This window comes from Paramisgurnus dabryanus, chromosome 22 (assembly GCF_030506205.2).
Source record: "Paramisgurnus dabryanus chromosome 22, PD_genome_1.1, whole genome shotgun sequence".
NCBI classification, from domain to species: Eukaryota; Metazoa; Chordata; class Actinopteri; order Cypriniformes; family Cobitidae; genus Paramisgurnus; species Paramisgurnus dabryanus.
In genome coordinates, this window is record NC_133358.1 from 14,673,504 (window position 1) to 14,688,784 (window position 15,281).

Below are 15,281 nucleotides of genomic sequence, written 5' to 3' on the forward strand. Positions count from 1 at the left end.
AAACTTAAGTGCATTTGAGGTTTGTACACGTCTCTCTATCTGTGTGTTTGTGAAAAATGGCAGAATCAGGTATTTCATGGGCTCAGGATCAGTTTACTTGCCCAATCTGTCAGGAACTACTAAAGAATCCAGTGACCATTAACTGTGGACACAGTTTCTGTATGGATTTTCTTACATATCGCTGGGATCAGGATGATCAGAAGCGAATCTACAGCTGCCCTCAGTGCAGACAAACCTTCACACCAAGACCTGTTTTAGGTAAGAATGTGGTGATTGCTGAAATGCTGGAGAAACTGAAGAAGACAAAACTTCAATCTGCTCCTGACTCTGCTCACCCTGGTGAAAAAATAGTATGCTAAATATATTTAATTTTGATATACTTCAGTATACTTGCAGTCACACTAATGACCAGTATACTTAAAGTGTGCTATTGATTAGTTTACCTAAATAGTGCTATTTTGGAACAACTAATTTTGTACTTAATAAATTTTAGTTGTATATTAATTGTAACAAAGTACAACTTTAAGTGTATTTAGTGTACTTTTGTGTTCTAAAGTGGAACAACTTTAAGTTGACTTAGTACAGTTTAAGTACATGACTGTTTTTGTGCTAAATTCATGCTTAATAAGTGAATTTAGAGTGTGTTTTATTTATGTTAGGAGTACATTACAAATTTATTATGAGTGTCTTGCAAACATACAATCAGTATACCTTGAATAGACTGTTTGCGTACATTCTATATATTTTTGGCCGATCCAAAATTCTAAAAACTGCCCTGGTGAAAAATGAATATGCTAAGTATATTACATTTTGTATACTTTTACATACCCATAGCTAGACTAGTAACGAGTTTACTTCAAGTGCGTTAATGATTAGTTAACTTAAAGAGTGCTATTTTGGGAATAGATTACTTTAGCTGGTAACATAACCAAAATTATTTTTTCCAAATAAAATTTTCCAAATAAATAAAAGCTGATTAAAACAGTCAAAAACAATTCATTTAAAATATATTTAAAATATACAAATAATATAAAATATAAAAATAATATTCACAGCATTCAAAGTGTACAGTATTTGCCTAAAAATGGAACAATTACTCATTGAAGAATGCCAAGATTATTGAGTTTTCAACGTCTTTCTCTCCCAAATCTCCCAAATTTCTCTCCCAAATCAACTTTAGTCTGGCAGGTTTTGGTTCAGCCTAAGGAAAGACAATAAGCTCAATGAACAAGTGTGTAATATTAAAACATTGCATTTATTTAAGACTTACTGTATTAAATCTATAGTTTACTGGCTAAAGAGAACAATGGCAACTGAGCAGATAGTATATTTTTACCTAAACTAGAGCTTGACGAAAATGATATCTGAAATCATGTATATTAAGAGTTTTCATTATGATGAATTGCCTAAATGGGCTGCAAAATCCTCCTTACATAAAATACTTCAGCTCCTAAGGAAAGATTTTATTGTATTAAATTTAAATGTAAACTTGTTAGAAAGAAAATGCAACAAGCAGACAATTGGGTGGTTTCCTGGAAAGGGATTAGCTTAAGACAGGACTAATTAAGAAATATAATGTAACGGTGGTGCTTTAATGAAAGCGAAGGAGATGTGAATCCATGTGCAAAAAGGTTTATTAAAAAAATCCACAATCAATATCCAAATCAGGCAATAGTTCAGGGCAGGCAGAGTACAATCACAGAATACAAAAACAAGCAAAGTGTCAGGGCAGGCAGAGTAGAATCACAATCCAAATACAGGCACAGGTCAAAAACAGGCAGAATACAAAAACAGGTTAACAGGAACAGGGTAAACAGAACACAGGTAACAGGCTGGGCATACGAATGTATTATATCAGCAGTGAACAGGTTTACAGGAAGTGCTAAAATACAAAACAGACAGGAAGTGTGAAGCATAACATGGCATGATGAGTATCAAAATAAAAGTCAGAACAGAGCAGGGTGTCAAAATAAAAGTACAAAACACAACCAGAACACATAACAAAACCTTACATATAGCTAGTTTTAACAAACATGCCTTACTAAAAACTTTATTTGTGTGCATTTTGAGGCAAAACAAAGGGCACTGATGAATTTTAAGATATGTCAGTGCAAGTTGTTTTCAGTTTAGACAGCTCTTACATTTATTTTAGTCTAGGACTAGTCTAATCCCTGTCCGGGAAACCACTCCCAATATGTATACATCTAAACTGAAGCTTGATTTACTATTACTAATTAAATAGTATATATTAAGAGTTTAAAATGACTTACCATGAGCTGCAAAGTCCTCCCTACAAATGTCTTTGCAAAACTTTAGCTTCTGAGGAAAAGAATGCAGCATCATTAATACTGAATACAGTGAGGTAAAAGCCTTACAACCTCTAAACAGTTAACTTTCACACTACATTACATAACATATTTTCCTTTATTCCTTAACATATATATATACAAACCGACCGACCAACAATGCATTTGCTATCCGTGTATGATGGATGTTCACAAAAACCATGACACCGTGACAGCTGTGGCAGAGAGGACAGAGAAACAGGTGTGAACTCACACAGATTAAATTAAACTGACAGTGATTGTTTGATATATGATTCATATTGTCATTTCTGTAATGATTTTTTTACATGTTTATGTAATATTACTCTTCATGGTATTTGACCTTTTCCACAGACACTTTTGATGGAGACACAAAGAAATTTAAAGCAGGGAATTCAGGAGAGAGAGAAGAAGCTTCAGGAGCTGAGACAGACTTTGGTCTCTCATAAGGTGAGTTTTAAAAATATCTGCTGGATGAGAAGTTTCAGAGCCAGTGATGAATGAAGTGTTTGATGAGTTTTAGTCTGACTGAAGTTCACTGTGAGTCTCAGGCTGTGTGAGACAGCAGTAAGATCTGATTGTAATGTTTGTCCTAACAGCGCTCTGCACAGACAGCAGTGGAGGACAGTGAGAGGATCTTTACTGAACTGATCCGATCCATTGAGAGAAGACGATCTGAGGTGACACAACTGATCAGAGATCAGGAAAAGACTGCAGTGAGTCGAGCTGAAGGAGTCATGAAGCGTCTGGAGGAGGAGATTGATGATCTGAAGAGGAGAGACGCTGAACTGGAGCAGTTTTTACAAACAGATGATGACATTCATTTCCTGCAGGTAACAGATCTGAAAAACAGGACATTGATCATTTTACAATACTTGATCTTTAATAAGATTATGGTTTAACCTAATGATCATAATTTAAGACCCTGTAAGAACAAAGGCATTTTGCTTTAAAATTTATGTTCAGAGTAGTGTGTGTTTTGGAGATTGTGTTTATCACATTGTAATTGTAAAAAGCAAAGATGCTTTAGAGACAATGACAAAAACAAGATGATAAGAATGACATCTGTTGTTAAATTTGCAAATAACAAGCTAGTAAACATAATTATTGTATTATTTTATTTGTTTTTGTCCTGTAGAGTTTCAAGTCTTTCTCTGTGACTTCTGGATCTTCACATGATTTCAGCATTAATTTCAGTTCTCTTCTCACTTTTGATGATTTGGGAAAATCTGTTTCTAAACTCAGAGATAAACTGGAGGATTTCTGTAAAGATGAGATTAAACGTATATTTGACAGAGGTAAAGTAACAGACATGCATGTGAGCAGCGAGTACTTACGTATGTTGTGTTTTCACATAGAAATGACTCTAACTGTCTGTTTATTTCTATAGTAAAATCCACTGAAATTATTTACTATGAACACGGAACTAGAGAGGATTTCCTACAATGTAAGTTAGTAAAATTATTAAACACACCCACATCCACTACATCTTAAAGCTCTACTGTGTACTTTATTGAGTTAATTCTTAGCAAAAACCCATGTTTTCTTTAAAAAGTATGTGCTCATTCATGTGTAATTACCTCCACCCCACTAATCAAAGTATTCTCGTAAGTGTAGAATCTGCTATTTAAAATGCATACCGTCGAAGCGCTCTCTGGCTTTCACTCTACACTCACGCTGGCCGATAGCTGAAGCCTCCGGAGGTTGCATGTGTAGGCGGTATACGTCATCAAGACAGTCTTATTTCAGAATATTAACAATTATAAAGCTGACAATTATTCTTAGTTAATTGTAAATTGATGTAATATGCGTATGACTTGTGAATGTAATTCTCAGTTAATTTAAATAAACCAGGCTTGATGACGTATGCAGCCTACGACCTGCGTAGCTGAATCCTTCGGCTGCGACAGCTGCAAACCGTGATGAACCTGCGATCTAATGCTTTGATTTGAAAGCCTGTTGAAGACATATTCTCGAGGACATTAAAACAAGTCGCCAAGGAGGCGAAACGGGGATTTTAAACGACAACGCGACAGGAAAAACATCAAGACCAAAGTCACTATTGGAGTTAGTTTTCCAAGATGGGGCTCAAGGGACACTGAAGTTGCTACTTTCTATATTCTCCACAGGTAATTTAGCATATTCGTTTACATCGTTTACATCTATACAGTCTATGTTGTAAACTTGAAGTTTTATAGTTCCTTGGCTAACTTTAGCATGATTATGCATAACACTTGTTAGTGTAAACACGCATGCGGTTGAATGTGTTCAAACAGCCACACGCCGTCTCTCCGCCCATTTATGTAATCTGAGGTACAGAGAAAAATGTTTTTCGTCTTTTCTGACCTCTAGCACAAACACACGGTGACAGCGCTATTTTTAGCCTTTCATTGATAAAACGCAGCTGATCTGCGTGTCTTTCATTTCATTTTACAAGCGTGTGAAAGTTGCGCGATCTTTTTTCACCAATATGAGAGAAAGCTCTTACATATACACGGACATGTAACGCTTACATAAAACATAAGCATTGGACTCTGACATAGTATTCGCGTCCATTTAAACCCGTCATTACTCTCGCTCATGATTAAATGACAGGAGAGGGACTCGTCCACAGACCATCTCCTCAGTATTCTGGAGAGAAGCGGTCGAAAATGGACAAAAAGAGACGGATTAAAACACATATTTAATACCAAGTTTAACAGCCCCTGTGATATTTTTCCTCGCGTCGATGAAAAAGGAGTGTCTAAGCTACGTTTATGGTTGCTTTTTGTATGTGATTTTAAGCGGACATATAATGACAATCAGACTTTTTCCATGTTAAACATAAATCTGTGTGCTTTGATGGATCACAGGCAAAGGACATTGCAAATTGTTCATTTTTTTTCATTGCTTTTGCTTTGTAGCTACTGGAAGCCATGTTAACCTTGAGTTAAAACGCATTCCGAATGGGGGGGGGGCTAGAAAGTAATATTCAGTTGGTTGTCATATAGACTTTCACCGCTAGATGGGAGTAGATCTTACACAGTGGAGCTTTAATTTTGAACAACTTAAAAAAGTATCAAAGAAATATATTACCAAAATAAATGATTATACACTACATGTGCTGGAGAGCTGTGTAGTAACTTCATAATAATAACATTATTGAACTACACTACAGTATTTAAACATTTCTAACAAATTTACTAAACCCATATTCAGTGTGGCCAAACAAACATGATCATATAAGTATACACATTGTAACTGATTGCATATTACAGATAAATGCGAGCTGTTTGTGCACATTACTATTCCAGGTGTAAGGCAGTTGTTATTGCTCTTCCTGGCTGGTAGTTGTGTATTGTTTTCATAAAATTCAGTACACAAAGTCGCCACACATACAGGAAAATCCCTTGCACCAAAAGGCTATTAGAACATTATTAAACAAAGAGCAGGATTTTGTCCCATCAACGTTGTTATTTTATTGCTAAATGATTATTTTATTATTATCAGATTCAAGTCTTCTCTCGCTGGATCCAAACACAGTGAATAAAAATCTCCACCTGTCTGAGAAGAACACTGTGGCTACTTACACTAAATCAGTCCAGCAGTATCCTGATCATCCAGACAGATTTGATCACTGGCTGCAGGTGTTGTGTAGAGAGAGTTTGTGTGGACGCTGTTACTGGGAGGTTGAGAGGAGTGGTAGTGTTGGTATATCAGTGTCATATAAGAGCATCAGCAGGAAGGGATCGGGTAATGAGTGTATATTTGGATATAATGATCAGTCCTGGAGTTTGTTCTGCAGTGACTCCAGCTGCACATTCAGTCACAATACCAAACACACTGAACTCCCTGTAGTGTTGAGCTGTAGAATAGGAGTGTATGTGGATCACAGTACAGGATCTCTGTCCTTCTACAACGTCTCTGATGAAATGAACCTCATATGCAGAGTCAACACCACATTCACTCAACCACTTTATCCTGGGTTTGACCTCCTTTCAGGTTCAGCAAAGTTATGTTATCCAGCAGTGTAGATGACATGAAAATTCTCCAAACAATACTGTAAGTAACAGCAGTGAGATATTATGTCGTCTTTTTTCCAGGTAAAAAAAACTATAAATTAAAATTTATTAAAACTACTTTCATATACAATATACAATAATTATTATTGCAGCAATACTTTATTATGAGTATATAATAATTCATTACATTTATATAGCGCTTTTCTCAGTACTCAAAGCGCTTTACATATGAACGGGGGAATCTCCTCAACCACCACCAATGTGCAGCATCCACCTGGATGATGCGACGGCAGCCATATTGCGCCAGAACGCTCACCACACAACAGCTTATTAGTGGAGAGGAGATGGAGTGATTTAGCCAATTAGTATGAGGGATGATTAGTAGTATATAGATAATATATAGACAAAACAGTATGCTAACAAGCTCTACAACATAAAACATATATAGTAATATTATACATTGCAATGTGATAATATAATGTAAAACATCATATCAAGTTTTCTGTGTTTAAGAATGATTTTAACTGCTGTGACAGCTGACTTCTGTATCTTTACAAACTTTTATTAATAAAACTGTAATTCATGATAAATATTTTAACTGTCTTATTTTGAAGATTTCAAAGTCAAATAAATGTGAGTTTATAGATCTGAATGTTTTTTGCACTGAATATTATAACACACAAGTCTTCCAGGCCACTATATGTCACGAAACAGATAATGGATGCAAGTGCAAGTCTTAACAGATTATTTATTTTACAAATAACAAAACCCAAAACAGAACTCCATACAACATCAGACTCGAACAGGTAACTAGGGATGGCTCCCGCGAAACTGACGTTTCGACACTGTGTCGAGATCCCGAAGCGTAAATGTTTCGAAACACTGCTCCGAAATGTGATTCGAAACACCCATGTCACGTGATGAAGTGATTCGAAACACCAAGCGGTGCATTTCACAAGTATTTCGAAAGGTGGCGTACCTGTCGAATCTGCTTCGAATCTTAAACTTACAGGGTAGGAAACAAAACTGACAATACCTCATAGATGCGTTTTTGGCAAGATCAAATACTATAAATTACTGAAAAGAAGTAATTTTTCCTCATAGGTATGTAACACTTAGGCTACTTACAAAAAATGCATGCCAGCAAGTGTCCCTTGTGTGAGAATGAGACTGTTTTCAAAGGCTGGAGAATTTATATGTAAAAAAGTAGCTGGTTGAGTTTATCAACACAGAACAATTTATATATTTGAATAAAGATCTTTATATGTAAACAATGTGGCATATTATGGCTTGGTATATTTTATGAATCTCTTATTATTTATTTGGTATATCTCTATTCTATTTTTTTTTTTTTCATTAAATAGACCCGAATAGCCTATAGTTATCGACAATTGTGAGCCTAAAAGCTCATGTAGTTGTCAAACAGATGTTAAAACAACAACAAAACTATTTTATTATGATGACGTAGCACATACATTTCCCAGGTTCGATCCTAAGATCTACAAATGAGAGTCGAGAGCACTATCCACTCTCCCATTCTATCACTTGTGTGTCAATCAAACAACATGTGGGATACAATTTGTCAGGGCTCGTCTAAAATCTTGTCAAGGCTGCTTCATGTAAAGACATGCAAACGACCGCTAGTTGTCACTGTGGAGGCTGTTTCGGATTGATGTTTCGAAGCCTCGAAACATACGGCACAATTGATTCAACTGTTTCAGTGTTTCACGAAGCCTCGCTCTGCCCACCACTACAGGTAACAAGAACTGGAAACAGGATCAAATACACTTAACATGAAACAATGTAAACGCTCTCACAAAGGAACAATGAAACACAATGGCAATATATAGCCTACATGAGGGTAACAAGGAAACTAGACACACCTGGGAACAAATCAATACAAGGACCAATAAACAAAAGAACTACAAAGAACTACAGACATGGATGACAATACAAAACTTCAAACTAAAAGTCACAGACAGAGAAACACAAGACAGGACTGTGACACTATAATTAAAGAGATCAGTTTTCTTCTAAATGATAATTTTTTATCAGACTTTTAATGGATTCTTATTTAATGTTTTCCATTGTTAAGTTACTATATCCATTACGAAAATGAGATTCCTTACTTATTGGGTGATTGTACATTTGGTGATGAATATAAATGGAGTCCACGTATACACCCAGGACGAACTTGATATTTCCACAGTAATCCAATAACTGTCCATAATTGCAATTGCCTGAAGATTGTAAAGAGCTGTTAAAGAACTAAAGGACAATGATATGTAATAGGACTTTACTGAAGGAACGAGGATCTATAGAGGTCGGGTTCTTCAAGAGGCTGTAGACCTCTCTTGCCTTTAATCACCTTTTCAAATGTACAGGAAATAAAATGAAGGAACTGCTACTGAAAGTTAAGCATGACAGTGATTTTAGGTATTTATTATCTATACAATTTTTTATTTAAATTCTTTATTTTTATTTTTTAAGATTTATGAGGATATACAATGATAAGAGCGGATGTAACCGGTTCTACTCTTTCTCTGTTACGATCTGCGTTGTGTTTCAATGAAGAGATGGGACTCAAAAATTGCTGCTGATGTTGAATTTATTGTGGAGGACAACAGGAAGTGTGTGGACAGCACTGGATGAAATAAAGAGAGTACTGAATACAGTGTGAGTCTTTGATTTTATCCTCCTCTCCCCAGCGCGCTCAATGCGGTCTCAGCCAAACATCACAATAATATCATTAAAAGTAATATTGGAAACAGTACAAACAACATTAACATTAAAGGTAGGACAAATAATCACACATGTTCTTTATATATATATTCAAATAGGTTTAAATCATCTAATGTTAAACACATTGTAATATACAGCTAATTTTAAATCAACCACGAATTACGAGAAATGATACAATATGAATATTTCAGAAGAATATAACAAATGTAACCCATACCTGGATGAAATAAAGAGAGTACAGGAATGAATACAGTGTGAGTCTTTGATTTTATCCTCCTGCACAGATTAAACACCGGTTATTTAATCACTCTGCTGACGCACACACACCCAAACCTCTGTACCCAGTATCAAACTCTTAATCTCACCCATCCAAACATAAAACACTGTTTAGTACATTTATAACATTCTTAACAACAATATAACAGTAAAACACATACTTAATCGGACTTTTGTGAACTTTTACAGGCTCATATTGAAGGAGCACCACAAACCGCTTACCTCTCCCCAGCGCGCTCAATGCGGTCTGAGGACGCAGCGCGGCCAAACAGTAATGACGTCATCGCGCCAAATAAACAAACTCTTTTTTAGAGGAGTGACAAAAATGTGTATAAAGCTAAATTAAACATTTCCATGAACAAATAAACATCAAGTAAATACGTAAAAATGAAAAAGAAGGGATTATTAGTGAAATGCATTTTTACATTGAGCATGTACTCTGATTTATATCCGTCACACGGACAAAGATGTTGCATCTTATAAAGTGGTTGGTGGATAACAGATGGGTTACTTGATTTCAAATATGTGAACAAGTATGGACCCCAGATTATTAACTCTTGCCTATGTCTTTTAGACATTTTAAGATCCTCAGGGAGTTTGGGAAAATAACAGTTAATTTGGTATATGTTCCTGGACCAGATCATAAAAACAGTGGTTCAATGGTATTTCATGCATTCTGACTTATTAACACAGTTATAGAGTTGTTTCCTCATGCAAAATGTAGACAAAATATCAAGAAGCAGTTGGATGTGTTACAGAGTATTTCTATGCTGAATGCACTTCGCCAGGGTTCGTACAGGTTTCTGAAAGTTTATTTCGATTACAGGTCCAGCTGACGTTTCAGGGGTTTCTATACGTATCACTTATTTTTATGGGCACTTCCCCCGGAAAATCCCGCCCACCCGTCAATCAGCGGGAGATGCTAGAACTTACAAACATCATATCACACGACAGCTTTGTTTAATTTCAAAACTCAACAATGGCATGAAAGAAGAAGTGTGTTTTTGGATGTAAGGTGAAGAAAGCCAGCCTCATGAAAACAATGGATATAGTTTGTTTATCCGGGGTAGCAGTGGAGTTTTGCCTGTGTGTTTGATGCACTGGATTTCATTGAAAAGTCCCAACCGGGTCATGAGTTGCATGTGGTAAGTAAGACTTCTGTGTTATGTTGGAAATAGGTGCATGCATATTATATAAATGACACAAACATGTAGTGAATCATAGGTTAAACAGTGTTGTATAGTGTTGCATGACTCGCTCCTCCCGCGGTAGTAACTCCTCCTTCTTCCTTTTTTCGTACGTTATCGGAAAGATTCGGTAAAGCTAATCTTTCTTTTATAAATCTGATTCAACTAAAGACTCTTCAGAGATATAAAGGATGTAATACTACTCTATAGGTACTCCAGATTAACATCAGAAATGCAGAAACAGTGTGTGTTATGTGAGCTTTAAGCTCTGAGTCTGAAAGGATTTGTTCCGAAATTCCTTTATATAAAAACATTACCCTGGAAGAATGTGAAATTATGTAAGGAATAATTTATGACGGCCATTGAATTATAAGAAATATTTTCAAATAATTCAAAGGACCGGAGTCAATTCTTCCGCTCATACACTGGTTACCACAAACATTGCTCTGGTGCCTATTTTTAAGACATTTGACAGGTTACAGTAAGTGTGCGGTTTACAGAAAAACAATCAACACCCATTGAACATTCCTCAGCCAATAAGAATAGAGCATTCAACAGACCCGTAGTATAATTGAAAATGATCTACACCCGCTTTGTGTTCCATTACCACCTTGGGTGTGCATTATTTCAAATATTCAACAGCCCGTTGTATAATTACCTAAAAAGTAATTCTAGCTGCCACCTAAAAAGGCAGCTAGAAAAATGGAAAGAAATTATAGAAGCACAAAGTTAGAGGTATGGCGTGTAGCATGGAAAGAGAGTGTTAAACACTACAGACAGGCTATAAAAACGGCCAGATCTACCTATCTCAGTACGCTTATTAAAGAAAATCATAACAACCCTCGTTTCCTCTTTAGCACAGTTGCAAAACTGACAAGAAACAAAGAACAAACAGAAACCAATAGTAAACTCCAACACAATAGTAACGATTTCATGAACTTCTTTTCTAACAAAATTACGGCTATTAGGGAAAACATCGTAACTACCCAAGCAGCCATCACTCTACCCATTAGTTCACTAAACACTAGATTACCATATGAACATCTTGATTCATTTAAACCTACTACAATAGATGAGCTCTCTAAACTAGTCACATCATCCAAATCATCGTCCTGTATATTAGACCCCGTTCCCACAAAACTACTTAAAGAGGTATTCCCTGTAGTGTCAACCCCGGTTCTAAATATCTTTAACTCATCGTTAAAAATAGGATATGTTCCAACAGCTTTCAAGCTAGCAGTTATTAAACCGCTGATTAAAAAACCACAGCTTGATCAGGGAGAGCTTAATAACTTTAGACCAATCTCAAATCTCCCTTTTCTTTCGAAAATATTAGAAAAAGTAGTGGCAAGCCAGTTACGCACATTCTTGACAAATAATAGTACGTATGAAAAGTTCCAATCAGGATTCAGGCCCCACCATAGCACAGAGACAGCGCTGCTTAGAGTTACAAATGACCTCCTGTTAACATCCGATCGTGGTGAAATCTCAATCCTTATATTACTAGACCTTAGTGCAGCCTTTGACACAATAGATCACACAATCTTACTCAATAGACTAGAAAACTATGTTGGTATCAGTGGTCAGGCGTTAGCCTGGTTTAGGTCGTATCTAACCAATCGCTATCATTTTGTTTATGTAAATGAGGAAGAGTCATATCACTCCCTGGTTAAATATGGTGTACCGCAGGGATCAGTTTTAGGTCCTATCCTGTTCTCATTATATATGTTACCTCTAGGAGACATTATCAGGAAACATAACATACGTTTTCACTGCTATGCGGATGATACCCAGCTTTACATCTCCTCACATCCCAGCGAAACCCACACGTTTTCTAAGCTAACAGACTGCATTAGCGATGTTAGTGACTGGATGGCACATAACTTTCTTAAGCTCAACTCCAATAAGACAGAGATGCTTATTATTGAACCGAATCGCTACAAACATAATATGTCAGATTACAAGTTGCACATAGATGGCTGCACTGTGGTACCATCTTCCTCGGTTAGGAACTTAGGTGTGATGTTCGACAACAATTTATCCTTCGATAGTCATATCGGCAACGTCTGCCGCACAGCATTCTTCCATCTTAGAAATATCTCAAAAATCCGCCATATACTGTCTACATCTGACGCAGAGAAGCTTATCCACGCTTTTATGACCTCTAGAATAGACTATTGTAACTCGTTACTCGGGGGATGCCATGCAAATCAGGTAAACAAGCTGCAGCTAGTTCAAAACGCTTCTGCAAGAGTGCTTACTCGATCTAAGAAGTATGACCACATAAGTCCAATTCTAGCATCTTTACACTGGCTACCAGTTAATTATCGCATACAATTTAAAATATCACTTACCACCTACAAAGCCTTAAATGGCCTAGCACCCTCATATCTTAGAGAATTACTATCAGAATATAATCCATCACGTGCACTGCGTTCGCAAAACTCTGGTCTCTTAGTTATCCCTAAAATATCAAAAGTGTCTAAAGGTGGAAGATCCTTTTCCTACTTAGCCCCTAAGCTCTGGAATGACTTACCAACCGTTGTCCGAGAATCAGACACAATAGATACCTTTAAATCTAGACTTAAAACTTTTCTCTTTAACAAGGCATTCACATAATTTGTTTTAGTAATGGTACTCCTCTCACAATAGATAGCTTGTACAACCTGATAAATAAATAAACTAAATCCTCATTTTTGTCAACATTTCAAAGCATGGTAAATGCTATTAATAAACTTAAGAAAATGTTTAATCTCTCCTTACTTGTTTACATATGTGCAGCAAACCATGGGCCGAGGCATAAACTTTCAAAAACAAATGTCACGTATAAAATAGAAAAGGCTACATATAAGGAAAAGAAACGCTACTTTGTGCACATACAAACCACAATATAAGGCCAAAACTTAAACACTAGACCAATAAAACCCCGAATCGGGCCATTAATTGCCAAGCGCAGAGGAGTGATTGAAAATTATGTATGGCATTATGTTATCACTTGTTCGGCCCTCCACCTGAGGTTTCTGAGTCGAGTAGGGGAGTACTGTGAAGCCTAGACAGGCATCAGGGAGATGGCTGGCGCAGTCACGTCCCCGTCTCCCCCCTTTACTCCCTTGCTCGTCCGGATTTTAATAAAGCTCGGTGGGTATAGATTTGTGGTGTTAAGCCCACTAGTCGGGGGCGGGACTTTAGTCCTTAAAAGGGCGTCACTGCATCCATTTCCTAAAACATTCGCCGTCCCCTGCATTTTTCTCGTTCTCCCTAAACCGAACTGTGCAGAGTCTGTCACTGGGATGACGTATCTTCAATACGTATATGTATGTTTGTGTGTATGTATGTGTATGTATGTATGTATGTATGTGTATATATGTATATGTATGTATATATATATATATATATATATATATATATATATATATATGTATGTATGTATGTATGTTTGTGTATATGTACATGTGTATACATATGAATGGCCCCTACGCTAAATGGGGTTTGTTTTTCTTTCTTCATGTCTCGTCCTTGTCTCCGAGGACACTTGAGACAAACAGACCCAGTTCCAGTAAATGTGAAAGTCGGCACACCTCTGACTCACCGGCAGACCGTCAACGTGATGCCCAGCTGATGCATGACCAACGACCACCAGCAGAACCCGCTTTACTTCCGCCTAATCTCCTTAATCGTTTCAATGTATATATAAATATATCTCCCAAGGGTTTTTCCCTCCTAAGACTTTTTTTTACTTCCCCTGCTGAGTCTGGGGTTTTTTTTCTCATAGGGGGTTTTTCAACCCGGGGAGGCAGCCTTCTTGGGCTTAACTTAGCACCCTCTTCTTTACGTTACATTAGCAATACGCACGCTTATAATGTTGATTCATAGCCGCAGCAAATTTAGCTGCTTTTGCTATCGTGTATTATGTTGTGCTATCTGTCGTTTTTCTATGCTTTCCACTGCTTCTATTATTGTAAAGCTGCTTTGAAACAATCACAAATTGTGAAAAGCGCTATATAAATAAAATTGAATTGAATTGAATTGAATAATTGAAAATAATCCTGACCCGCTTTGTGTTCCATTACCACCTTGGGTGTGCATTATTTCAAATATTCAACAGCCCGTTGTATAATTGAAAATAATCCTGACCCGCTTTGTGTCGCATTACCACCTTGGGTGTGCATTATTTCAATTATTCAACATCCCTTTGTCAATTATTCCTTGCGTATCACATTTCAACAATAAGTGTTAGTTTGAGTGACGCTTTTCAGAAAGATTTCCGCAGAGACGACTAAAAGTGCACCCTGTATATTTTCTTTATTTTGAAAAAGCACAACGTTTAGTTGTTATTATGAGTATACAAAAATAAAAGACCTTCCACAGATTTAATGAGGTGTTTGTCTTATTTGTATGACCAAATTCACCAGAGTATTTTAAGTCTCTTAAGAAGAGTTTGTGGTGCCTATGCCACAGTCGACCCCTGGGTGTTAAGCAGCCCAACTGACTTCACTACCATTGTTTATTACAGAAAGGCATAGTTAAGTCATACAATAGCTTTTGTTAAGAACAGAGTGATAATTATATAATGACATCATTTTTAGATGTGCGCTTGCAACCAATATGTTTTGTCATCTGTAGATGAAATATTTGTACAAATGGCCTTCCATAGTTTTGCACACGTCTCTCAAAATCAAAACCAGGAAGCAACTCTTCAACTAAGTGAAACTGAAACTTAAGCGCTGTTTAGACCTTGGTGCGTTTCTATA

The 15,281-nt window shown here is 36.6% G+C and overlaps 1 protein-coding gene across 3 annotated transcripts; it reads left to right on the top strand.

Annotated features, from left to right (window-relative positions):
• Positions 1 to 8,734, top strand: LOC135785443 (tripartite motif-containing protein 16-like). 3 transcript variants are annotated; one of them, XM_065294870.1, is made up of 8 exons: positions 1 to 258; positions 2,522 to 2,547; positions 2,679 to 2,774; positions 2,924 to 3,157; positions 3,463 to 3,622; positions 3,715 to 3,771; positions 5,814 to 7,131; positions 8,082 to 8,734. In XM_065294870.1, the coding sequence occupies exons 1-7, from the start codon at positions 57 to 59 to the stop codon at positions 6,335 to 6,337; spliced, it is 1,299 nt and encodes a 432-aa protein (XP_065150942.1). In that variant the 5' UTR covers positions 1 to 56; the 3' UTR covers positions 6,338 to 7,131; positions 8,082 to 8,734. The 3 variants fall into 3 exon arrangements, with proteins under 3 accessions (XP_065150942.1, XP_065150941.1, XP_065150943.1); XM_065294869.1 differs by having other exon boundaries at positions 1 to 257; positions 2,509 to 2,547; XM_065294871.2 differs by lacking the exon at positions 2,522 to 2,547 and having other exon boundaries at positions 122 to 258.
• Positions 8,735 to 15,281: the final 6,547 nt, after the last annotated feature.

Coding starts and splice junctions, on each gene's coding strand:
- LOC135785443 (XM_065294869.1), top strand. CDS start 57: ATGGCAGAATCAGGTATTTCATGGGCTCAGGATCAGTTTACTTGCCCA. Junction 258..2,508: donor TCACACCAAGACCTGTTTTA/GGTAAGAATGTG, acceptor CACAAAAACCAT/GACACCGTGACAGCTGTGGC. Junction 2,775..2,923: donor AGACTTTGGTCTCTCATAAG/GTGAGTTTTAAA, acceptor TTGTCCTAACAG/CGCTCTGCACAGACAGCAGT.